This window comes from Danaus plexippus (genome assembly GCF_018135715.1).
Source record: "Danaus plexippus chromosome 16 unlocalized genomic scaffold, MEX_DaPlex mxdp_23, whole genome shotgun sequence".
In the NCBI taxonomy this organism is placed as follows: domain Eukaryota; kingdom Metazoa; phylum Arthropoda; class Insecta; order Lepidoptera; family Nymphalidae; genus Danaus; species Danaus plexippus.
In genome coordinates, this window is record NW_026869851.1 from 4,706,182 (window position 1) to 4,734,088 (window position 27,907).

General features: G+C 37.4%; 2 protein-coding genes and 2 long non-coding RNA genes across 13 annotated transcripts in view; 2 read left to right on the plus strand and 2 right to left on the minus strand.

The window, feature by feature from the left end:
* The first annotated feature begins 848 nt into the window (after window positions 1–848).
* LOC116771925 (pro-epidermal growth factor-like) lies at window positions 849–3,250 on the plus strand. Its single transcript, XM_032663933.2, has one exon. It carries the CDS (start codon window positions 1,214–1,216, stop codon window positions 1,883–1,885), a length of 672 nt encoding a protein of 223 aa, XP_032519824.1. The 5' UTR covers window positions 849–1,213; the 3' UTR covers window positions 1,886–3,250.
* Window positions 3,251–5,340: 2,090 nt separating this feature from the next.
* On the plus strand, window positions 5,341–9,996 carry LOC133320280 (uncharacterized). The gene is made up of 2 exons (XR_009753692.1): window positions 5,341–5,645; window positions 9,125–9,996. It is a non-coding gene; the product is annotated as an uncharacterized LOC133320280 (long non-coding RNA).
* LOC133320281 (uncharacterized) lies at window positions 9,410–10,512 on the minus strand. Its single transcript, XR_009753693.1, has 2 exons — window positions 10,186–10,512; window positions 9,410–9,690 (listed from the first exon to the last, which is right to left on the minus strand). It is a non-coding gene; the product is annotated as an uncharacterized LOC133320281 (long non-coding RNA).
* A 6,923-nt stretch (window positions 10,513–17,435) lies between these two features.
* The window catches only part of LOC116771742 (protein prickle), a 153,406-nt gene continuing 142,934 nt past the window's right edge, over window positions 17,436–27,907 (minus strand). For all 10 annotated transcript variants that reach the window (XM_032663692.2, XM_032663693.2, XM_032663688.2 and 7 more), the window contains 2 exons: window positions 24,071–24,274; window positions 17,436–19,412 (listed from right to left, as the gene is read on the minus strand). In XM_032663692.2, coding sequence (XP_032519583.1) covers window positions 18,372–19,412; window positions 24,071–24,274 — 1,245 coding nt within the window. In that variant the 3' untranslated portion in view covers window positions 17,436–18,371. The remainder of the gene's footprint in view (window positions 19,413–24,070; window positions 24,275–27,907) is intronic.

A 27,907-nucleotide genomic window follows, 5' to 3' on the forward strand; every position in this document is an offset into this window, starting at 1 on the left:
AAACTACTAAACCTTACTTCTAATAATGAGAAACTATATAACTAATATAAACTTAAATAAACGTTTATAATTAATAGTCCACATAAATTACACTTAAAACATTTAAAAAACTTTGAAATCTTACCTTTTACCATTCTTAAGATTCGTATAATGTTTTCTGACAGATTCAAGTGAAATATTATGAAATACCTTTTCGAATCTACAATGCTATCACATTTTCACAAAAATCTTAAAGTTCAGATAACCTATCTTTTGCTTTATAATTTTCTTATAAGACATTATTTAAACTACCGGAGTCCAACTGTAATCTACCATTTCGGATCTAATAAGAGGTAAATTGATTTTAATAAAATTCACGATGGTTTTTCTTATTAGACGAGACTTACTGAAACAGTCTGAGTTGTAGAATAAAAAGAGAAAGGTTTATAAGAAATAAATAGCTTGAGAATGGATTATATAAAAAAATATATCACTTCGAAAAATATATAGTTAATAAGAAAAAAGTTAAATTTAAGTTTAACTTTAAATTAAATTAATATGACAACATATTACAAAGTAAGTAATTTTGTAAGAAACCCAATTAATTTTTTTTAAAGATATACTCAATAATTAAATATATTATGAAACATTTTAAATGATAGATGTGAAGATATGTTAGCCCGTTTTTGTTGTAACCTAACAAAATACAAGTTTGGGGCTATGAAGAATTACATAGAGCTCGATATAAACCTATACCAATGGGATTTTTTTTATCTCTTTTGTCCCATACAAAAGAAAAAAGTTTACTCACACATATCAACTGTCAACCCACACACCGTCACGGCCGTGTACAAACACACGCACACAGTACCTCCAGGCGACGAGTTCACCGCATTCATTCTCGTCGGCAGATGGCGGATACAGTAGACGCCTTCCGTCAGTCGCGCATAGACAACTCGTCGAGTACAGTGCTATTCCGTTTCGCTCAGCACCATTTTGTGTATATCCTTCGGAACGGGACATTGTGTATATGTGCTCCGTGAATAATCGTCTTAGAAACACGAAAACAGTGTACGACTCGGTTCGATCTAGTGTTTCGCTTTCGATATGCCCGCGGAGGGATCGATGTGAGATCTCGGGCGCTCGTAGAAACCGCGCCTCCGTCATGAGCGAGTGATCGTCGACATAAAAAAAGTTGACACAGGAAACATGTCTGGGCGGACCGCCGACACGGATGCGAGCGAAGGGTTCGAGTTCGAAATTCGAAAGCGGTCATGTCATCGCCTCTCGGATTTCGTATAAGTCACCGTCCAATGTCAAAATCGTGCACGTACCGCGAGCGGCGAGCGTCCGGAGCCAGCGCGTGCAGACAATGCAGTCGTTGGTAGTGTGGCTGGCGGTGGTGTCGGCGGCTTGGGCGCTGGTGGGCGCCTGCTCCAGCTCGATCTCGAAGCGGCCGGCGCGGCCCGCAAGGCCGCAGCGCCCGCCGCCGCAGCCGCAGCCGCAGCCGCGCCTGAACGTGACCTTCCCCACCTTCAAGTGCGAGCCCGACTACTCGGAGTACTACTGCCTGAACGGCGGCGCGTGCTTCACGGTCGTCATCTCGGACAGCCCCATCTACAACTGCGAGTGCCGCAGCGGGTTCGTGGGCCCGCGCTGCGAGTTCAAGGACCTGGACGACTCGTACGTGCTGACGAGTCGACAGCTGATGATGGAGACGGCTTCCATCGCTGGCGGCGCCACAGTGGCCGTGTTCCTCGCGATCCTGGTGTGCTTCGGCGCTTGGGTGAGGCTCCACCGGCGAGGCAAGACTCCGCCGCCGGCCGAGCGGGGCCATGTGCAGCTGGTGGCCGTGGCGGCGCCCCGAGGCCGCGTGCAGCTGTGCGCGCAGCCTCTGCAGTGCTAGTGGCCTGACAAACTTTAGCTGGTGTACATATAGTTAGATTATGTGTTAAGTTATGTGAGAGAACGGGAGATATAAAAAATTTATGTGATAATTAATTTACGAAGCTCATAATTTATTTGATGGAATTCTTTGTACATATTCGATCCGAGTTCTGAAGTGTAACGTTGGTAAAATTTCAGTCATCACCTCGGTGTCTGTGAATCGTTATGTGTATTATTTGGGTCATACTCAGTGTATTGGACTTGTGAGATTAGCCATGACCGTGTACCTACCGCTACTAGCTTCAAGTAGAGCCGTTATGTTGTTGGCATAGTACTGGAGGATGTGGAAGAGCTGCTCCTCTGATGCAAGCAACTTAACTATATATGAACATTCTTATTGGAATCCAAAGTGATAAACTTGTTATTGTACATTGTTATGTGTCAGAGAGGCAGAGCTGCCGTGCCTCTGGATCCAGTGCATGTTATTGTTTGTAGAGATTGTTTAGTATGTGGCCCTCAGCCGTCGCAGCATCCAATGTTACTTGCCAGCTCTTGTATTGTTAGAAGTGATGCCACTCCACATCTGTCACTGAGAGCATACGGAATGTAGTGAACATGGTGATGTATGTAACGGGTGAGTCGGGGTGCAGGTCTCCCGGCTCCTGCCCTCCTCGGCCCGCTGTCTTGTTGTGAATCGATGTTAATTGTATTTATAGTTGTATGCGGAGACTTGTGATGAGTTGTATGCTTGTGAGCGGAGAGGCAGACAGGCACATTCCACCCGCGGATGGAGTATTTCTCTGGTGTCAGTATTATATTGTAATACGAGTGTTAAGCCGACAGCTTTACTTTACTTTTTAACTTATACTTTGCTATCCCTCCGGGATACAGCTGTATTATATTAGTTGAAGGGCGAGAAGGCTTGTTGTAAATATAGCCCCTGTAGGTATTTATTAGATATTTATGAACGTTTATTTATTGACTGCATTATTTAGTTACGAACCGGTGACGAGCCGCATCATCTCCTAACTATTAACGGTTGCATCTATTAAATATCAAACCTTGCTAAGCACGGCCTCGCCTACATCCTATTCCCTGTAGTAATCTCATTATGAATCTCGTGTTTTGTAAAAAATTGTAAAACATTGGATGGTGTCTAAAGGTTCCCGGTCGGTGCGAGCGGATTCTTTCACTGCCTTCTTTATATCGTACAAACATTGTTTATTTTCTGTGGTCAACCGTTTCCTTTATTTATCTTATTGATATGCTTTTGTTGAACCTGTCGATTCCGCTTGCACTGTTCGAGGAAACAAAAAAAAAAGTAAATTGTTATTGAAAGTGTCAAGGAGACTGATCCGCCGGTCCGCCCGTGAGCCCCGGAGCCGGCCCCTTTTACCCTCGACCCTCGGCTGTTTGATGTTTGACGACCTCGCCGCCGGCTCCTCGGCCCCCGGCCGCGTCCTCGGACTCGTGTGTTTTATCGATTCATGTGAGATCGTCTGTATGAACATTCCAAAGTATATGTAAAATATTACCTACATCGCTAATTTTGAATATCTGTTAAGATGCTACATTGTTAATTATACAGTTTTCTATTGATCATTTGTTAAAAGAAAATTATACGAAACTAAATCCTTAAAAAATGTTTTTCATTCGTCTCGACCGCCTAAAGCGACTCCTACACGTATCGCCGTCGCCGTTCCGTCATCACGAACCCGACCCGATGTAACAACAACGAACATTAGAAATTACTCGGTGAACATTAATCAATTTAATCTTGACCTCCTTTCGACCGAAACAATCTTAAGTTTGTTTTATTTTAGTTAACTTAACTGAATAGCATCTAGCTCCAGTATGGTTAGTCGCGCGAAAGCTTTCATTTCGTCTGTCAAGTGACAGTGACAGCCGTGCTCGCGTCACTATGAACTCTATAGTTGTAGTTGAACGCATTATGCACCTGTTATTTAAATTAGTTCAAAGATAACTTTCAACGAACTAATTGGTCCGTGCGCCCAGACATACTTCGCCGGCTCATTTATGCCGAAAGTAGGAATGCATAATGTTAATGATATGTTAAAGGTCGCTCAGGATTGTTATTATAATATTGTTTTTATAGACAATAACTTAAAAGATGAACGAATTTACAACGTCAATTCTGCTTTAGCTAAACTACAAATTTTTGAATAAAGTTGTAAAAGAAATTACTTTTGTGGATTTAAAAAACATTTTTAGGCTAAAGACAGTTAATAAATACAGGTATCCTAAGAGATAGTTCATTGAATCCAAAATCTCTCTCATTATACAGTTCCAAACTATCTCCAAGTCTGTGCTCTTTATATTTACAAAAGGAAGTGTTCTCGTGCAGGAGTGTCGTCAGTCGTCACGCAGCGAGCCATTCAAGTCCTAGGAGCATATTTTTATGAATGCTGCGTGTGAGACCGGTCCGCCGCCGGCCGCCGGCGTCGCATGCATAGAGTTCATTGAATGAATGCCCGTTCGTTTGTTGACATTCCCCGAAAACCTGCCTGCCTGCCCCGCCCGGAATAGCTGCGTATCACGAGTTCCCGATGGACAATGACCGAAATAGACGCCGACCGAAGTAGATTAACCACGTTTTTGGACTTTCATTCTTACGGAACTCAACCGATTTGTTAGAATACGGCAGGATGGGGACGCGAGCAGTTGAGGGATTAAAATAATTATATTAAGGACTTCGACAACCTACTTGTCGGGTTGCTGTTATTACACCGACCCTTGGGATAGTACGCTTATGCTTACTATTACTTATGTACCTACCCTTGCTTTGTTTACTTCGAATTGATTTTAATGTTCGCTCCGCCGTTAAGTTACGTTTCACGTATGTCATGCTACATTCCAGATAACTTTGCAATAATCAACTTTGGTCCAATAGACAAAGAAAATATATGAATCATAAGATACAGTTTATATGACATTGGCTTTGTCTGATTAATTTAACAAGGTGAGTGTGTATTCAATGGTAAAAAAATATATAGGTAACGAAAAATTAAATGTTTGAAAATTGTTGTATAAACATTTATTATTTATTAATTTTACACATTTAATGATATTATTAGAATTTAATATAAAATAAAGTTAGCATATCTAAGATTTGTGTACATATTTAAACGAAATAAAGTTTTTTGGGTACTAAGTAGGTAGCAAGTAAACGAAGTATGTATCCGAACTTAGTTTCATTTAAGCTAACATTTGCAAGGACATATTAATGAACAGGTTACAAGTGAATCTTGTACAGTAAACGATAAAGTCTGTAACAATGTAGGAATGTGAATCATTTAAACATGTCAAATTAAAAGCCGTGTTATTTGATTAGGATCTCTAACAGAACTGTGAATGAACACATCAAGTCGAGGCGAAACCAGACAATCGTCGGATACGGTGAGGATCGCTTTCCATCACCAGTGTAGTGTGAGCCCTCCGCCGTCCTCAGAGCGCCGGTCCGCGGCCGACAGCCGCGGCTGCTGGCGGCTAAACCGGGGCTCCGAGAGCTGGTCGGTGTTTTAGACGGAGCGTCGCTCGGCCCACACCGCTTCCATTATAGGAATGGTCCGTGGTCATTGCGTCCAATTAACATGCCTACGTGCCCGTCCCACTTTGTCATTATGCCCGCGAAATCTTCCAACTCAATTCTAAGTATTTAGTGTGCTATTGTGCACCGTGTTACGTCCGTCGAACGGTTACTGTCGTCTGTTGGCTCCTCTGCTGGCTGTTAACTGGCTTCTGGTTGCGAGTGTTTCCTTGTAGGTATTGTTTGCTAGTAACTTAGTACCTAGATTTTAAGCATTCCGCGGTCCTGTCAGGGCATACAATGAAGACATATGTCGTGTAACTCCACTTAAAACAACTAGAACTGTCTTCACTGATCCAGTTGGTGTAATTGATTATGAAAATTGTGCCTCAAATGGAAATCAAAAATATTTCCGTTCCAAGAAACAGTTAAATTAATTTACTTTATTACTCTACACGATTTAGCCGAATAAAACTGAACTTATATAGCTAAGCTCTAAAAGTGTAGTTAGAATGTTTATGCGGGGAAAACAGCGTAACTAGACATCGCGGAGCAAATACAAAGCATCATCAATAATGCCCTCCATCAAACCTGTACGTGGTACCGATCAAACCAGTCGAGTCAGTTTTTCGCACCTGTGCCTGTGCTCTGTGCCTTGCGCCTGTGCCACGTTCCTCGCCCTCATGAAGCCCATCGTCCGCTCGAGTGCCTCTTCCTGTGACAGATGGCAGCACGTGCTCGCCGCTCTCTGTGCTACATAGATCGTAAACTATTTGATATTGTTGAAAATTAAAATGTCAAAAAACCTGTCTCACCAAAATATATAGGTACCCATACTCATTGTGAGGCGATCTCCATTGAATTAAGTCCAGTTCGACGACACGTTTATTAAATAATTTATTAGTATGTTTTTTAAAGCGAATATGTATGTACCTAAGTACATATGTTATATTGAATTTAAAGTTTTGTTTCTGTATAACAAATAAAATTGGTACATCAATTATTTAATATTATCTCATGCCACAAGCTCGGTACCAGTTTTTGTCTCTCCCAACAGTTGCTCTTCAGGGTGGGCTGAGAAAAACTCACGCACGTGTCACCTGCCTTTTATCACGACATTGTTTAATGAAGTGTCATCCTCATATTAACGAAAACCTTGATTGGCGCACTAACAGCTCGTCGACTGTTAAAAAAAATCTATCATCAACTTGACACGTATTGCGTTTGTTTCGCGCCGTAAACCTTATAGAAGAGTGGTCTCGAAAGTTTTATATTGCAAATGAGTTCATTACGTATTTCTTGTTTTAATGGCTGACAGGTTAGTTTTTTTTTTATATAAATTTAAGGCCTGGTTACGAATTAATTCGGATATAGGTTATCTCTTTCAAAGACTATTACATAATCATGTTTGAACTGTTGAAAGCTAGGAAGTTGTCTTAATAATATTATAGTTTTTAATATTTCGTTGAGGACGTAAGCAGAATGTTTGCAGACTAATGATTTCATATGTCGTACGTCGGTCGGTTTCGATTCATTGATGTCCTTTCCGGGACATGCTGTCAATTTTATTCATAATTAAAACGTATTTATCCGCTTTAGATTCAGTGGAGTGACGCAATCGTCTCATCAAAGAGATTTTACGACCGAGTAAATGTTCTGCCCACATAAAGTATGAATGGATGTGTAGTGATGGCCGATAATCACGAATAAAACTATTATAGAGTCTATGACTGCGGATAGACTTCGTCTGCGGCACTCAAACGATACGTTCCAAGATCTTCAAAACCTTATTCGAAGGTTTTGTACATTTACTAAACTTATATTTTTACAATACTATTTCATGCGGGTTTAAAATACGGCGAGGTTAATGCTATACACATCGAGCGGTTCTCTTAAATAAATAACAAAATATAATCTACAAAGGGGAGCGATTGTTCGTCGGAATCAGTTGAATCAGAATGCAGAGTGAGACTGTCACATGTATATTAAATTCCTAGCGCAATCATTTCAAAAGGAACATAATATGTTGAGAAATCAGGCTTATCAGATAGCTGCGGGTCGTGGGAAGAACCTCCGCGAGGCGTCTTGAGTCTTGACGTACTCCGCTTAGGTCTTAAAGCCTGATGACTACTAAGGAGCTACGTTGCTTGTAGGTACAGTTATATACCTACATATAAGAGAGCTTCCCTCAGAAGGAATGGCCGATTCAAACAAGACGAAGTACATTTTTTATATGGTATAAGTCTACACTTTAGTAATATTTGGACCTCTTTAGCGATATCGGTATGGCAACAATTATAACGAGTTATTATTATTTAATACCCTTGGAATTTTCTCCCTCCGTTTTTCTAATACTTTCCAATCTATAGTCTCCTACAGTCGTTGTGAGCGGTCCATATCGTGACTGTGTATCACATAGATCTATAACACTAGCCAATCAAACACTGGCTATTGTCAGTGCTCACATTACTGACTGATTAAACATAGGTGTTCTGACTCACGAAGGAAATAGTGGTTTAACCATTTGAGTTAACTTCCAGGTACCTACCGACGAGGTATGTAGTTCAATGGGCAAAATATTTGTTGTAAGAATTCACAGCCGATAAACGATATTTTGTGGATGTAGGTGTACCAAATTTACGTTGACCTCTCGAGAAGACGTCACCGCGTAACGGATAGAGGTCAAAATAAGAAGATCTAAACCGTTATATTATTGTTTAATGCTAGTATATATATAGTTTTTGATAATGAGGGCCGGTTGGAGTGACCCGTCTTCCTGTATAAACATTGTTTGACTTCACTCACCTTTCTTAATTGTCTGAGTCCGATACACATTAAAATATCGACGTAATAGCAAAACGTTGCCTGTGATTTATCTGAATGCGGGTTCTACTTCGTTTCAGGTCGATTTCAAGTTCATCGATCTTGTTTTATGAACGGTACACAATAACATGTATATTCTTATATAGCATCGAGGACTCAGTTTGTGGATGAGTTATTTGAAAACCAAAAAAGGCACGTACATTACCTGTGTGTGTGTTTTCTAAAAATGTTTTTGTTATGGTTAGTATTGTCCGCGGTTTATTTTAATGTTTTCTTTTGTTTGGTTCGAGGTGACGATAGTGAAATGTAAACACGGCTGTAATTATAATCGAGACGAGGATTGTTCTTGATGCGGACTGTGGACAGGTCACAATTCAAACGGGGGTTCGGATTGTTATAGACGACTTTAATATAAATATATTACACAAGTAAACAAAAACACTCGGACAGTTTACGAAATTCAGACCGTTATTCAAATAATTATATGAGATGTTTGTTTAAGGTATTGTAAAGATTATACGGGGAATTCATAGTAATGTAAAAAAAAAATTCATTTGATGTTCTCTGACCTGGGATTTGGGATTTAAAATTATTAAACATATGTTTAAACACTATTACAAGAAAAGAGATCGATAATTTAAAGCTAAACTGTCGAAGTCTCAATCAAACAATCGCAATGACATTCTATAATCGATCGATCTCGTCTTGTGCGGCCGATTAGCGGCGGTCTAAGAATTCAGTGTTGATCTATGGTTCTTTGAAAGTTCCCTTGATTTTTGGGTTTTCCTCCGAAACAGGCAAACGCTACTGTAATCATCGCGAGCCATTATGACCTTTATTTAACATTTTTCCAAGCATCGTAATCCCTTGGACTGTTTCCGTCCGCAGACATTGTCGCTACGCACGGCCGTCGTTTACCGGTTAGCTGGAAAGCATACAGGCATCGGGGAATACGAATCCGTTTAGAAAACTAAGTAAACAGTCGATGAGATAAATCTCTCACGCTGCCGTTAGTGGGGACGAGCTTCGACGCAAACTTCTATTACGGAGGTACGTGGGAGGCGACGACACACATACACGGTGAGGTCGCCGCTGACGTCACGAGCCATGTACCTCAACCCTTGCCGGTCACACAAGGAAAAGGCCGACTGAAAGGAATACAGACAAGGATGAGAGAAGTCGCGACGTATTCTTTATTATTATTGAGAACAATCAACAGTTTATGTTCAATTCTCTTGTGCCAAAAACTCGAGGTCTCGTGAATCATAGACGCGGAGATCTAAATCGTCTTCATCCTGCTTACGGCAATTGCTGTAATGGCGCCGCTTCCAGCTAAACTGACACGAGCGACGCCTCGCGGCCGGCCACGGGCGAGATGACAGACGTCCCCGGACATGATACCTATTATATTTAAGTATCTGTCCTGACGCTCCGTATGGTCCGTCGAAATTAATCTAAAATTAATAATATTATGTAAATGGTATCATTGATGACTTCACTTCCTCCTTAGACAAGGAAGTGTGTAGGAGTACCGGCTTTTCCTAGAGCTGTAGGGTTTCTAGACGTTCGCTCGTATATTGGATAATTGCTTCAGGTATTTTTAGATATTACAAGATGTTGTCACCCTTTTATATGTATGTTGGATGTGCCTTATCTTTCATAACATCACTATATAATTGAAAATTTCATTAAATTTTAATACATATAATCTCAATGAAGTAACTCCAATTTTAAGTAATAAATTAATACAAGACAGTTTACTTAACAATCTTTTAATTTTGATATCCTATATGATAATTTATGTTGCTGAGGTGTTCTAGACAGTTAGACACTGCCTACATGAACCACAGCCTACCTGGACCAGTCTATCGTCTGTACCTACGCAAACTAGGTCAACTAGGACAGGGGCCAGTAACGATTTAGTAATAGTTTTACAATAAGATATGTACCTTCAAAATGTTGTTATTGCATTTAGTTCTTTGAAAGTATTCAATATAAACACGGCAACGCACGGTCAACATCCGATAATTGTCTCATCTAATACGTGACGACACAATAATAAAAAAAAACTATTTAAAAATCTTGTTCACACGCCAAAAATATGTCGAACAATAGTATTACTCAAGTTGGCCGCTGTCCAGACGCAGGTGTCGTCTATTGTATGAAATAATAATGTAAATATTCGTAGATGTAACAGGGCTCGGGACTCATTGATCACACAAAACAATTCTCACTAAATAATAGTATTTCTTTGGAAGAATTACTACTTCCGTCCATCAATGGAGACGGCGTACTGAGACGGGTAACGAGCTTTAGCCTACACAGTTACAGATTACAAAAATCTTGGACGTCTCTTTAAATTATTTTGTATATAAAACGTTTGTAAGCTTATAGTCACTATCCTTTATTTCCATCACTTCCTACTTCGTTTGACGTTGTGTCGGAATAGTGTAAAATACCTACGATATTTCGAAAGCGTCACAGATAAAGATAAGAGTCGATAGACTAGTTTAGTTAAATGTTAATGAATGGGCGAGTTACAATAGTTATTAGTTTCTCACGGTACCTGTAGCCACGTGGACAAACAGAACAAAGATTACTTGCAATAAAGGTCTATCGGCTTTTACGACTTACAACTTACACGTTTTAATGTTTTTCCTAAGGTTGTAAACGGCTGTTTCTCATTCATCGACCAAACAATGTTTTAGACGCTTTCAATGGAAAAAATATAAATATCTGGTAATATTAAGTCATATTTGTTATCAGCGAGCGCCACCATAGACAATAACATAGATTAACAAATGTAAAGTTGGGACATCTGGTTCAGTGTAAGCGCCTTACTTTGTTCCAGTGATACCTGTTATCAAAACATGTGTTTCGTATTTACTAAAACAGTCTCTTTTGAATTCTGACAAAGAGGTTTTATTACTTTTGTTAGTGCTTTATAATATTTAATCCAAAGATATCTTTTGTCTGTAACTATTACAAGTACCGTATTTTAAAAATCAATCAATTAATTCGCAGAAAATATAATTTAAAACCAAACATATGTCCGTGTTAACGAAGGTGGAGTATTGATTTTTCATTGCTTATAATTGTTGATTCGTTAGTTGTTGTTGTTGGTGACTCGAGTCATTGTTATTCGAGAAATCAGTTCGTAAGAAAAAGTAGTAAGAAAGGTTTAAGGTTATGACTTTGTTCAACAGATTAAAACACAACAGTGCTCAATTACGAATTTGTAAATCACGTATGATTTTTAATTTTTTTTTGTTTCTTATAATCCGTGTCCGTGATAATGTTTACTGATTTTGACATCTCTAGCAAAATATCCAAAATATAATAATTAAACAATGTATCCAAAAATGAATATACTTATTAATATTTTTAAATATTATGTTTCAAAATGTACAGTGTTTTATATTAGTATTTTCCTTTACGAAGACTGACAGATCATCTATTTCAGTGCAAGCTAGTATTCGTTCAGAAACTATTGAAGGCGTATCATTTCCTGTGACGTGTTTTTCATTTTTAACAACTTACTTCAAATAGTGAATCGCATAATACGTGTATCTTAGATAACGACAATATTAATAGGTTCTTAAATATTGTTAGCGTCCTTTGTGTTTAAGTGTATATTCCAAATATAGAAAAAATTTTTTTTTATTTTTATTTTGGCCTACATCCGTGCAAAAGAAGTTGTTGAATCTTTATATTAAAGTACATGTGAGTCACGAGACGGAGGCGCCACAGGCCACTTCTATAAGTCGTACCTGAGTGACGCTTGATTGTTGTTGATTGTATGATTGCAGCCGATATATAGAACATCCTGCTCAGCTCCACCACTTTATACATTATTGTTTTGACATACAAGAATTACAATTAAAGAGCACACGAGTCCTCACTTATTTTTTAGTATTCTTAAGGTTTTTGAAGATTTGTTGCTTCATGATTCTTGTTCAGTCCTGGGTTAGGATTCGATTGAGGAAGGTAAAGTTTTGATAAGGCTCTACCTACGATCAACGAATACATCTTACCACATCCCTGGACGTCGTCAGCTGATCGGTTGTTTGCTTATAGTTAAGGATGTGGAAAAGAAGACATTTCGTTTTTATATGATTCCAAATATTTTAGTTCATATTAATCCTTAAGGTTATTATATGATGAGTCACGAGGGATATCGCCTTAGTAAAAAACAAAACACAAGGAGATCATAGACTAAAAATAATTGTAAAACTATAAATTAAGTATAGTTATTTACACGTAGTAGAATGAAACATTTGTTACTAAGTAAACAATCTGTCTATTCTATTTATTCATAACATGAGTCGTGTCTGATGCGTCCACAACACACATATTTTTAATGGAAACTGTTTTCAGGAGCTTAAATTGTTACAAAACAAATTAATTTGTTTCAACACACTGCTTGGTGAACTTAGATATGCTTTTATCCTGTACTCACTCTCACATTAATAGTTTTCTCTTATAAATCTTTTTGTTTTATAGTATTAACGTAGGGCTATTTATGAGAAATGGAAAACGCCTCTCGTGCAGTGTGACGGCACAAACTTATGCTAAATCTACATATAGGTGTAGCTTTTATAGTTTTCATTAAAACTGTTTATCTATTATAGATACATACCCGGTACGAGTGTATTCGTATGTTAATTTTCGCAATTTCTTTAAATAAAACAAGCTGTTTATAATGAAACGCTCCTAATCATTACAGTTATTTCGTTTGACAGATGTGTCAATTGTCTGTGCTCTGTATTTATCAAGCCATTACCAAGTAGTGTGAACAGCGACAGGGAATACTTAGTGTCGTCTGTAACTATTAAAAAAATTAACGTCTAGTTTTTTTATTCTTAGTCGTTTATTCTTCCAGCTGAAACTATTTTAAAACTTAATTATTATTTTTCTTGAATAGTACTTCAATGATCTAAGGATCTTTGCTGGTTACCAAATGGAACTTTGTGCTGTTACTTCACACCAGTAGTCTCTCAGAAGACGGTAGATGCTAGGTGTCCTGATGAACCAGACCAAACGAGCTGCTGGAAGGCCGTACTGATAACAGATATACCAGCAAGATCCCCTTACAGCCTGTTTACAGATGTAACAGTATTGCTCAACCATGACGCAAAGAAAAGTGAGCAATAACAGTGATTCCTGGAAAGAAAAGTCATCGGTCGAGATAGCTCGAGCTGACTGCTGAGTCACGGAAACATCACGTTCGATGATGAATTGGACGAATAGTATGTGAAGAAACATCAGCTTTTCTATAGTTGTGATTCACGTCATCCTTCCAAAATGAAAATATTTATGGAAATTTTCCTTTTCCGGAAAAAGTAAAATAGAAGTACATATTTAAAAATAATTAAAAGTACCTCGGTTATGAGATATAAGACTTTCGCGAGCTTTATTCATTTAAATGAAACTAATATATTTTGGATATATGTACTACACGATTTTTATTATTTTAAAAACTACATAATCCCGACGTTTCGGTTACATTTCAGCAACCGTGGTCACGGGCAGACGAGGTGTGAATGTCTGTCAGTTGGCCCAACTGAAACAGGATTATGTAGTTTTAAAATAATAAAATTCGCGTAGTATATCCGAAATATATTAGTTTTATTTAAATGAATACCTCGGTTCATACTTTCTTTAATATTAACTTCCAGCCGTATATGAGTATATATGGTCGGAAATAAATCTAAAAGAATAATTACCAATGTAAGTCGTTTCGTTTTGATGGATATTTCAAAGTCTATTTGAGTTCCGATTCGATATAAATAATTTATAAGGTCGCTTTAATCGGTCGTAGTGATTTATAGTGACAGTTACAAGTTAACTCCAAAAGATAAAAGGTCTAATTATCTTGAGATTTTAATATCCCAAATTTAGGTAATTAAAGCAATTGTCTCCACGTCTAGAAGCGTTTATAATTGAGTAAAAACAACAAGGCATTACACACGTCGGGTGCAGTACCTACTGTTACAAATATTCCCAAATATATGTACTGAATTCCAAAGCTCGTATTCTTTGTATCCTCAGAAGCCTACTTCAAACACTGAGTTCCAAATCAAGCAGGAGTCTGCCGATTACGTTCTATCATTAATGATTATTGTATGTGCGGTCGAGTGTCGAGGGTGATCGATACTGCCCTTAGTAACCTAACACCGTGCGGTTGTCCAGGGAGCCACCTGTCCACGATCAACCATCTACCACCAGCTACCTACCACCTACCGTCCATCGACTTCAAATACCGTCTAGACTGTATGTTTTATGGGCTGTATGAATTATGTCAGACTGTTGAAAATATTTTAAATTTCTTAATCTTAATGTGGCCATGTTTTTAATCTTTTTTCAAGTGGTGTTTTAATTGCTCTATATTATTTTAAGCTCCCTTTGTATATATAACGTATTATCTTTTGTTATATAACATTACGTAAGGTAGGTCTGATATGTATTTGGAACAACTTAAATGTATCATTGTTTTCTTTATATTCTTGTGAATTTAAAGAATGTTCGTTGGTTGTTGCGAAACCCTGGTATAGTTTTAGTCCGTGACTTCGCATAAACAGCTTACTAATATTCAAATATCATTTTAAAAAGCAGTTGTAAGGTCTTTTTCTGTTCATAAGAGGAGAGTGTAACAGATTTCCTCATTTGGAATGTTTCATTATTACCCATTGTGAGGACACGCAACGACGAGTTTCAACATTTTATATCAAATAATATAATAAATACATATTTATTATTTAAAAGTTCATTAAGCAGTCAGAAATCATAATTAATAAGGAAATCGTGTAATTCTTACTTACAAGTAATGCTGTTTTAAAACTTGTATCACAGAGTGCCTTCGTTTAGGGTACTTAAACTTACATTTTGATCAATTTAATAGAAAAAGGCAATGAAAAGAATTTGATAGTTACATGTATGAACTATAAATTAATGTTATGATTAACATACGTTAATAATTATTGATATTACATTTTGTTAAACACTTTATTTAGTTTGTTAAATTAGCATCACTACTATGCAGTTTTATTTTATGTACCGAAATAAGTGACCCGACCTACAGTACAATTTATATAATCAAATCAAATTCGCTTGTTCAGATGTAAAATGTTAAAGAGGCCTTAACTGTATCATCAATACGATTTATTATAAACTGTCTCTGTCATGATGACCTGTCACGGTGACACGACGCGTGACATTGACACCTCGGTGACAGGAGACACGGCCGGCGTGGACACAGTACGCACCTGCCTATAATATATACTACGCTTTATTATACTGCACTATACTAGAATTATAACGACCATTTTATCAACTGCAATTACTCTTTAGATTGCTCAAATTGATTTTGTACTAAACTTCAAACTATAACAATATCTAAAAATCTTTCAAGGGTTATGTTTCCTCTAAAAGTCCTATTTTTGTAATAGATTTGGTCACATAAAGGTCAAAGTATACTAACAGTAATTACATATTATTACTTTTGCCATTATTTTATTAAGAATATAATATAAAGGCCTCGCATGTGTTTCAGGGCCTACGTTTAGATCCAACATAGATTGTATGAACTAAACTCAATCCGGTTCCAAAAATTATCGTGACCTAAATCGGCGGCTAATTACCTACACTTCACACCGGCGGCAACATAATTGAACCTATTTCAACTTTACAAGTTTCTATATACTTGAATATTTATTAAAACACTCACCGTACACTTTAACTGTCAAATTAGTTTTTGCTTTTTAACATTCAATAAATGAGTTACATGTATTATTACGAAACTTTATTTATAACACGAACGGTGGGTGCTGGGTGGGTGAGCGACGCATTGGCGAAGGTCCAACCTTAACCTTCCGCTACAGACAACCTTGAGTCACACCCCTGAAAGTATTATAATAATTAACCCTTCAGTTTGGGGGAGGCACTGAATATGTCATTAGGGTAATATTAGTATGATTAATTAGTGTTCACCCTTGACTGGACGGGTTTTAAGTGGACGGAAAATGTTATATTTGTTATAACGGGGGTTGCTAGCGATATTTTTATATCGTTTATTTGAACTGGAGTTATACTCGTTAGTGTCTGAAATGTGTATGATTTTGTTGCTTATTATTTAACTGTTAGTAGTTTTAAGTAAACTCTAAAGGGCTTTTTACGTTTTTGATGAAAAGAATGGTTTACGAAAGGTTTAATTCCAATCTGGATTTTCATTTGTATGTAAAAAATGTTCTGACGCAATTTAACAAACAGTCAGACTATAATGATCACGGAATTAAGTCGAGTACACTTTACTTAACTCCCTAAACATTGTGTGACAAGTAATACGGTATACGGAGAAGTGAGAAGTCTATCTCTAGCAGGACTGGATGACAAGTTTAAGACGCGAGTGTTTTTAAGAACTTGTAACTGTCAAGAAATTATATTGTGTATTGAAGTGTGAATTCGCTCAATATTTTAGTGAAATATCGCATCAAACAGTTATAAAGTAGTCTATTTCAAACGTCCACATTAGAAGCTTCTTGATGAATTTTTTTTTTTTTTATATTCCCTTACTGTATATATTTATTATCTGTGAATGTTATTACTTCAACATAATCCATTTAAATGGCATTCCAGCGATCCTTTTGACTTATTGTTAGACAAACATCTCTTTATTTAAAATAATAAATATTATAAAGAAGATATTATCAACATCAATTCAAAAATTATAATTTGAAGTGACTAAGAAAAAGTTCTCAACTGATAAACAAACGAGGTGGTCTCAACTTCATACTTGGTTGTACGTAACATTAAATGGCAGGCGAAGCTTTGGAAATGAAATAAACGGGAATTATGCGGTTTAATGTAGTGAAGAGTCTAGGTATTGTAGTCCCTGGAGGGAGGAGGAGCAGAGGAGGGGGGGGGGGCGAGAACAAGAGTTGGGTCTTCCGTGTGTCATTGTAGACGAGGTGTTGTTCACATGACGCTTTCACAGACGATGGATCGCAGTAACAGCTCGATTGTAACATTACATTTATGAGATTATAGACCGCGTTTCTATTAGTTAATGTTCGCGTCCGGTCGGCTCGGAGTTAGTGGAATTACGAGGAATGTGTACACACAGGGTTCGACACCGACAGAGATTATGATAGGAGTTTGATGCATTCAGATCGTCTGGTCAATTGTTAATAAATAATGCAACTTTTATAAAAGAAAAACTTTTTATTCTCAAAGATACAAATAATTTAGAAATACGACAAATATTACAAAGGATCGCTGTTAGAATTATTGTAGTAGTCTCATCATGTCAAAATAACAAGTCTATAAACTATGACACGGTTTGCATTCATCAATTTTTATTTGTCCGTTACTAAGAACTACACAAATATTAAACAAATACACAAAATAATCTCAAAAACAAATTCATATATAATATCATTCGAAGAGCTCACAGACAAACATACAGTCATATTATTTTTCGTTTTATATTAATCGCTCATACAAATATACATGTATTCAGTATAACATTTCAGAGGAAGGCAACCTTACAGCTATCTAATGTCGTATGTACATTTTGAACACACATTACAATGTTATATAAGTAAGGCAATTTTGTACTCATGTCTCCTTTACAAACTCTTACACGAATCCTTAACTACGTGGCGATGTGAGATATGTTTGAAATTAAACGTTTCACAAACGATATGACAATACGCAAATTATAGATATGTTGTTAAATTAAGCCTTTACATGTATTAAAGCTTTATCGATCCGACGACCAAGAATCCTTCTTAGACATTCACATACACAAAAATATATAATACTTTCGAAATCAGCGAAAAAGCTGTGCATTATTAAATGAGACACGCGTTAAGGGATTAAATAAACCGTGAGGCGAAATTAATGTGTTGGAAATCTCATTTAAAGACCTTTTATATTGGAAGCTGTCTGCTCGACTGCGTGTCAAGACATTACGAATGCTTTATAATTCATCACATGTACCCTTCATCCAAGGAAGACAGTTTGCTTACACTATTATAATACTATGGCGTGTAGGGGCTATAAAACTATCGAAATTCAGTCTTTCACTCGGAGGTTGGTGTCTCTAGGAGGGATATGGCGCTGTGAACAGCAAGGATCACGAGATGATACAATTCTTATCTGGTTGATTGTTCTTTCTCTGTCGTTCCCTCTTTGCGCAAGCGACGGCGTCGTTTGGCACGTACGATATCCTGACTCCGCCGTACGCTCTTCTAGTAGGCAGAGTGTATGATTCGGTGGACGAGGAAGATGAAGAACACGTGCTACAGTAACTGCTGGCGTCGTCATCTCTTGCTTTACTTTTGTCTTTCCGTTCAGGTTCATCAGGTTCGAAGGCTTCGTTGTCGTCACCACAAAATCGAACTGTTCGGCCTCCTCGGGGCTTTTTCTGACTCCTACCATCTACGAGCGTCAATTCGGGCATTGACGTAGAGTGTCCGGGTGTTATAACCGTTTGAGCTTCCACAGGATGAGGTGGTTTCCAATTGGATTCCGGGGCCTCTTGGACTTCATCTGAGGTTGGCGTCGGTGGTATTTGGTGCTCGGTTATCGATTGTTCTAACTTTAAGTCAGCCAACGCTCTGTCTAAGCTCAGGCAAGGATGTGGCGGCGGCGGAGGGTGGGGCGGCGGTGATTCAGTGGCGAGAGAGGCGCTCGGTTCCGAATCTGCATCTATGTTGGGAGAGGCTTCCCTCGGTGGAGTTCTCTCTGGTGATTTCGGCGAAGGCAATCTTCTTGGCCTTGGCACGCGTGGTGGTCTCGGTCCAGGACCTGACGAATCTGACGGCGTTGGTGGTTCGCCTTTGGAGCAGGCTATAGAACAAAATATAGCTCCCTTGCGAGGTAAGAACGGACGCCCGAGAAGACTGGCTCTACACGTATGACATGCGAAGCACCGCTCGGTGGCGTGCCAGTGCTGGCCCTCATGAGACATCTGACCTTGATCTACGCCGATGGGCTCTCCGCAGGCGTCGCAGTATTCGGCGAAGCAATTGTCGAAGCAAGGCAGGCAGTACGGCCTGGCTTCCCTCATGATGTACCGCTGTCCGCCCAGTTGCCGTGAACATTCCTGACACGCGAAGTGTTTCATATGCCACGCTCGACCCTCAGCTTCCGTGCACTCATCAGCCAATATTATCTGTAGAGAGGTGATACATTAGATTGGATAAATTGGCCTTAAAAAAGAATCTTCGGCTCTTAATTATTCTTAGTGGCGAGTGTAATTAATTATCTTGAGAACTTTTTGTGCCATGTTTAGATGCAATATATTTTTTTATATACAATTAAGTATCCATTAATGTTCTCGTCGGTTGGCAAAACATAATAAATCAGGTGCATACTACAACGTTATCCGTTTGTAATCAGAGAATTGTAAAATAAAATTAATTTGAATATTATATGTAGGTTTGTTCTGATAGTTATAAATCGTTCTTTAATTAATTAAGTCGTACTAAATATTCATGAATTGTTCATTTAAGAGCACAAAAAACGCATTAACGATATCTATTTCGCTAATTGTCTAAACACAGACCCCCTCAGTCTGTTACGTCACTACAGATCATAATTTTTCAAAATGTAGATAATATTCAGAAGAAAATATATAATAGATGATTAAAAATAATGAACACCTTGGTTGGCGCCAGTTAAGTCCGCCGGTGGGACAAGTCAAGTGGCCGGAGTATTAGTGATGCATTAATTAATTAGTCGCATAAACAAGTTTAATTGGGCTTCGTTCGTTATCAGCGCGCGGTTCAGCGCTCGCCAGGAACACTCCACAACAATGGAGTTCTCACGGGCGCATTTTGTTCATTAGTGTACAACGTTATTAATATCTGAAAACGGTATTCGTGATGGACCCACGGACCCACGGACCCACGGACCGACGCTCACTCACGCTTTGAAGTACGTTCTCGAAATACGTATTGCATTTGTATTAAAAAATGACATCTCGTTTAGGAATTAAACCTGATGAGAGTAGTAACTGAACTAAAAGAGTAGTAACTGAACCTTCCCGGGACCCTGCGCTTGCGCAGTCTCTCTTTATGGCGATTTCCTTTAATTAATTATTTTTAAATGAATTCTTGTCATGTCATTATTGGAATAGCGATGAATCATAACATTCTAACTGTCCATGTTCCTTACGTTAAGACATTTGTATATTAGATGTAACACAAGAGGGTCTGCTTTATAAACATATTTATTACACAGCAAGTACACGTGCTACAGGAGTTCCTCAATAAATCTATAGAGGTCGGTCTACATATGTGTAAGTCAGACAGGCGCTATTGTTATACATGCATGTACACGGAGCTCAACAAACAACGTTATGTGGAAGTCTTTAAACTTTACAAAACACAGGAACTATTCCATCGACTGCTAACGTCCAAGTTCTATTAATCAATTTGTTATATTCAACTTTTTTGTTTTTCTGTCGTCGATTTAAATCAAACTTCCAGTTAATTTAATAGGTATATCTGTTTGTAAACTCTTACTACTCTAAAAAAAATATGGTCTGTTATTTTTTGTCGTTTGAGCCGTTTTAAAAATTCAAAGAAGGAAATTGTTATAATACACGAAGCCCAGTCGTGTTTTCTGTCACTGGATATATAATATTTCGTTTCTTTTAATAAACTTTGTATCTCTCGTAATTGTTTGTTTCAATGAAGTTAATTCAAATTGGTTACACTTAATCTAGTAATAAAATCGTATTATAATCAAAAGGTAAGTGGAAGGTACAGTGTCGGATTGAGCAAGCGAGCGGCCATTAGCAACTTCTCCTAAAATGTAAAGGGATCATTCATCTTAGAATACGAAGGATTTTAAATAGAAGCCATAGCGTATTGTATTTAAAAAGTGATCCAGATAATGCTACTTTTACTATATGGTTTATCCGTCACTAAGTGTCATTACTATAGGGATATGTAATACAAGGACATGAGAATGAAAATACTTGACACAACAACTTGATCGGATTCATCGTTTGTGATTCTTGAGATCCGTTATTTTCCTGCTATACACTTGTATGTGACAGAAAATGTAGGTACATTATGTTCACGAGTGACGTTCAATATATACAAATGACCATCACAAAACTAGTTTTCCTCGATATAAATGAATTAATATTACAGATAGAGTAACAACTACATCTGTTCGACCGCCCTGAATATGAACTTGTCCAACTCAACTACAAATTGTAGGATATGTACTATTGTTCGTAGTCGTATTTGATGAAACATCTAAAGTGTTTTATCCTCCCGTGTTTGTGTCGTTTTTCGTAATAAAGTTATGCGATTGTTGAATGCTGCATTGCTGCAAGAAGTCCGCAGTTCCGACGACCTTCTTACTGCAGTCTTAATCGTGACCTTAGCCCAACAATATAACCTTTAAAAGGTACGAAGAAATGAACTCTTAAAATATACCAACAAATAAAAATATATATACATATTTTTAAATAGTACCATAATAATGAATCGCTACATGTTTTATAGAATACAAAACTTGTAAACTGCTGGAAAATTTCACCTTTGCATCAATGAAAAGTATATATATATTTTTATTTCGGAATAAATGTGTTGGGAGTGCCCAAAAAAAAAATTAGGTTTTAGGAAATAATATATGTATTTCAAATTAGGAAATTGAAGGAATATTTTCTGACGAGTTAAACGATTAAACGTTTTTAAATAACGATCAAGGTATTTTTTGTAGTTAAATCTTTGTTGAAGATTCGGCTTTAAACAGGTAAATTGTCTGTAATGACTAATGACTGAGTACGGACGGACGGACAGGGGGAGAGCTCGCGTGCGAGAATCGTCTGCTATGGACATGCAATCGAGAGCGCATCGAACTGTTTAGGGTAACTTAACATATTTGGTATTTATTAATAAAAAATTCTTAGTCCTAAACAATGTAGCGGAGAATATTTAAATTCTTAAATATGATCAGTTTATTGATAATAACTTTAATCACGGCGAAAACAAGTCGATAGAAGATCTTTGTTAGGAAATCGTCTATACACAAATATAAAATATAAAACAGTGTACAGATCTTGGTTCCTTTGATGGTTTTAGATTAAGAGAAGCCTTGAATCTTGTTTTATAATGTTATTCTGCTTTATGTTATCGTAACTTATTTTGTTACATTTTCTCTTGGCTATACTCGACACTTCTAATACAATACCCCTCCGTTTGTGTCTCCACATAAGACATTCATAGGAATTAATTTCTTAATTCCCTCTTTATCAGCTTGTATGCAAAAATATTCAAATGTGGAGGTGATCTTTGGTGTAGGCCCACCGTCCTTTATCGGACAACAGATACACGTTATTAAGTTATATTCGTTAGTACATTTAAGTGAAAGCGAATTTCGAAGGTAAAAAATTACAGCTCACAATCATTGGCCCTTAACTAGGCATTACTTCACGCACGAAAGCAAGTAATGTAGTGCCTATTAATTTCTAGATTGATTAAACTAGATATCTTATATTTCAGTTGCAATTATGTTACGTTTATTATATTTACTTCATTTTGATTTCATGGCTGTAAACGTTATAAGATTTTTCTTTATTTCCTCTGTAACACGCCCTTATTGTTATGGAATAGCTTTTGCAGACTCAGTGGATGTCTCAGACGTCTCGACGGCGTTTATAGTCTCCGGCTTACGACTTTGTTTTGATGAACTATTTGGTTCGTGTCCCAGATCTAGTGATAGATTCCGTGACTCACGGGCGCGTACTTATAGGTAACTAAATTTTATAATAAGGGCACAACTCGTTTGATAGTAACGGTCGGCAGCTAAAAATAATATTTTGTTTGAAGTCTCGTGAGTGTAATGATAATTGACGTTGGGTTAGTCATACGCCTTTGTAAGACGTTTCTCTTTCAACGGTCTCTTGGTTTCCGGGCATAGAAGTCGGGATGTTCTCCACGGAAAGTACTGACTGGTGTATTTATTATATCGGCATGACTCATTTGTCCTTTAGTTGAATGATTAGCATACTTTATATACGCAACGAGCATTAGCTCAGGTTAGGTACGTGTGATTACTGCCCACGTCACAAATTAAAACGGGTTTCCGTGAAGCAATTTTTGTAAAAAGAAAATATGTACCAATTATAGTTCTCGCAAAATTTATGTCCTAAAAGTCTTTAAGCTGGGGGTTAATTTTCGACCTAAATTCTTATCGTTTCCGGAGGGGAAAGTTTCCCTGCCACATACAGGACTTTTGATAAGCCTGTTTGATTTATCGGCTCGCGACTGGCCGGGCTAATGACCGCTACATGAAAAATTTTGCTGAAAAATTATGGAAATATTGTTTTGGAAAACAGCGAATGTGTTTGATAAAATTTATGGTTTTACAGTCTATGTTAAAAGGTATTTAATATATTTATACCTATTTTGCTAGTAAAGCGTTTATTGAGACCTAGCTATACACTTTTATATTCGAACCATGACTTTCATAATATTTCTGAAACATTGTTCGCGTAGCTAGTTAATGCATTGTGAAAGTATCAACCCTGAGCCAGCACCCCTTAAACACGTGGACAATAAGTTATGTGAAGTGTATGATCGTATGTAGGGTGTAATTGGCGATACATCTACATCCGCTACAAAGACAGGAACTGAGATATCATCGTCGATCCCTCTTTAATGCTGTTCGGTAATTTTTTTTATATAAATTGGCCACAGTATATTAACGCAACTATTATTTGACTCTTATATTCACGTTAATTTAAGTTGTATTGTAAATGTGATACTATTCTTAGGTACTAAGTTCTCAAGCACAGTCAGTGTCACAAACCTCATCGCAGGCAGAACATCTGGGTTTTAGTGTTTCAGCGTGATGCCGTCCACAGTATAGTCGTCCGTCTTTCCAGAAGTACACCAGGTCCACCAGCAGCTCCTGGCAGGTGCTGCACACGAAGCAGGAGGGATGCCACCTCGCCGAAGGACCGGCTCGGGCCGCCGATACACACATGTCACCTGAAGACATGGTCTCCTCGCACTGATGACAAATAATTATCGATAAATATAAATATAAACATAAAAAACCTAAAACACATATTGCTAGGGAATTGTTTGGCAATAATATATACTGGCATGTATCTTAGATAATACAAAAAAAAGTTTAATATCATTGTTACAGTATTATATCAAAAGCTCCTTTTTGTCCGTTATAGTTTTGCAATACGGAGGTATATTGTTGCACTAACACCAGCGCTGGATTTCCACTACAATATTTTAGTTAAATAGAACGGTAATAGTACATAGAAACCTATCAGAGCATACAGATAACATCCGCAGACTCGCCCTCCATGTTAACAAAAAATATAACACCTACTTTATTTGCATTGACGTCATTTTAGATAAATGTCCAATTATATTGAACAGTTTACCTTCAAATGTTGTTTAAGGTATGATCAATACTTAAGTTTATTTTGGGTATAAGGTGAAATTATTTCTTATAAAATGTTTGACAGGAGGGTAAGGGGTAAGAGGTAAGGGAAGACCAGCCTTGTGTCAGAGTAAAAGAATCTCGTTCACGGTGTTGTTTGTTTTAGAGCATCTGATTCATACATACCGAGCCTGTACTCGATTAGAAACATGGTATTGTTAGCAGACATTATTTTAAAACACGTTGTAATATATATTCAAGTATATCTTTCATTTGATGCATTTAATTTTATTATTTATTAATATTTCTCTCGTTTTGGGCAAAGTCTACACCTAGAGAATGTTTTATAGCCGTAACTTTTTCTTTTCAATATATTATTACGTACTTTTATACCCCTTAAAAAAGTCTAAATTTTCAAACCGCATATTAGCACGTATTATTTTTTATAAACATAATTCGCTAGTCCCCGCAACTATGCGGCCCCAGACACGTAGGTGACTTCTGAGAATGTTCCATTCATACGATTTATCACTGTATCTTGGAGTTATTAGAAATTTAAAAGAAGACTTCACATAGTAGTAATCATTTTATTTCATTAAAACAATACTCATTGCATTATTTTAATTTATACTTTTATATCCATTACTCATACATATCAGTTTGATTAATAACATCTTCGTGTATCAGGCAGTAACAATCACCATGAAATCCTTTTTATAATAAACACAGTAAATTATTAACTTTGAATAAAAGTATAAACATCCTCAGTTTATGTCATTGCTTACTTTGAATAACATTAAACATGACCCATGGAGGAGTAAAGAATTCAATAGAAAAAACGTCTCAGTTCTGGAAAGAATCGATTAAGATGTGGAGAAGACGGACCAGAAAATACGGGGAAGACAGGGGGTGAGGCGAAGACTGGGGGAAGAGAGACAGCCGAAGCATCCTAAGTATGACGGAATATTTATCACATTCATATTATTTTAAGTTGACTACTCTTAAATGTGCAAATTAATAAAATGTTGTATCCTGAGTATTGGAGGAGATGACTCGTGCCAGCTTTCAGAATAAATGTAACGAACAACTTTAGATTTCTTTTATATGAGAAAAATAAGTGGAAATCATAAAGAAGCAGGTAAAGTTCGATTAACCAGTTTCACACTTTATGTCACTCTTATCGTATCTAAGATACATTTACATAACATTATGCACATGTCACAAGTATACAGATTGTTGTGTTTAGGATTCAATTTGTCGGTACATTTTAATTGCTAGTGTGTCTTATTATCAAATAATCAAGTGCCTGTAAATTAATACCGTATCGGATAGGAAGTTCGATTTGAGATTCACAGCACGCTCGGGGACGGATTCGACTCAGCATAGCTCCGTCTGAGCGCGCAGACTCTCGTGAGTCAGAGTTCCGCCCTGTGTGGTACCTCCCACAAGACACGTGAAGTTACCATTTGATAATTATTAAGAAAAATGTTACTATAGTACAAACATTAGCCTATCGAGATAACTATAGTGTCAGTAGCTTGTTTATTTATAAAATAGTTGCTTGATTTTTAATGACATGGACAACACTGTTACGCTCATCTCCAAATGTATATTCTGTTTTGTTGCTGTGTGTTTTTGATATTTATATATTATCTATCGCCTCCAACTTGAACCACAATCCTCTACAGTTTACACAGGACCGTCGGAGTAGAATTACGGATTTAATCAGATGGCTTAAGTATCTACTAAGCCTTGCTTTCCAATATTCCTTTTATTATAACCACATTTTCCACGTTAACTAACTTACTGTAATAAAACACAGGTGAACGTGTCGATGTCTGTTTATTACAAAATACTAAGGTATGAGGAACATAAATAGTTATCATTTTCTTGATTATCTGAAGGCAAGGTCGCCAATAACAAGTTCGCTGATCGCTCGACTGTCACAGAGCTGGGGATTTATTGACTCGTTTAATTGCTTTGTGAATTATCTAATGACGGAGCGAAGCGTTTTAATAACAATTCGCTTTTTAGTTAATTGTACAAACAAAAGTCCTAATGTTGCAAAAATTATCTTTTTATTAAAAGAATGGTAGCTCTGTGACGTCTGTTGCTAGTACGACGGTCAGATATTTTAAGACAATCAATACAGATAGACTTTCACTGGCCGTACGTGTCGGACGGATCAGCTGGCGGAAGAGGATGTGACGTCACTACTGTTATAGAAGGTTGTTGCATCGCATCACAATAGTCTGAGGGTAAAATGTCCTGAGTATTTATTGATGAGCACCGAGTCCATTAGAAATAAGTAAAATAACACTCGTTAGTTTTTGGATTAACACTGGCCTATTCATTGCGTTGTATAACATAGAGACAGCTTATTTGTGTAAACATAAAAAAATGAATGAAATAAAAAACATCAAGAATACAGACAGCGGACCACCTCTAAAGAGAGAATCATTTCATGAATAAAAAAAACCCGTCACGAGGGAAATTGGGTTGTCGGCGTTAATCTGTCGAAAAGTGCGGCAAATCAAACATTGATAGCCGCTGACCCGCCCTTCGACGGTCAGGAGATTTGAACAAACGGACCGACACACATCATCAAATGTAACAAAACAAATATAAAGTGATCCGTAACACCGAGGCCTTAAAGCCTAACGGAACGAAGGCTGGTGTGGGAGTTGACGCACACGATAATTCGTCTGATTGTTATGAAGATTTAGCAAAAACAGAGGCAGTGTTGATCGCGGCGCAGAACAAACAACACGTCGGCGAAATAATTATAGATGAGATTTGATACAACAGGTATCAGACAAATACAAGAGATCTGTCGGACCACCGACGACGAACTATCAATTGTCGAACATTGGCAACCGTCTGTTGTACAAAGGATTGCTCGTGCGATCATTTCTGGTTTGGAATTCATTATGATGTAGTCGGTTTGTGCAATGCGTACAACGAGTTTAATTATTAAATTCGAGTTAAGTAGCGCGTACATTGTTATTAAACTGGCACTTATGAATTCTTCATAACTAATTAGTGCAGTCGGTACCCGGTCTGAGTTCATAATTAACGGTTGGGGTATAAGGAAATTCTAGAATTTCAGAAAACGCGCCTAATTCAGTAAAATTTGTTTTGATTAATTGTTCCTTTTATAGAATTACATTCATACATTAAGAATATTCCCACAGTGGAGTCCGTGGGGCGTGGAGTCTAAGCACTCGCCGGACTTGTTTTATT

What these genes read in the sequence shown, in the direction of transcription:
- LOC116771925 (XM_032663933.2), top strand. Translation starts at nt 1,214, where the DNA reads ATGCGAGCGAAGGGTTCGAGTTCGAAATTCGAAAGCGGTCATGTCATC.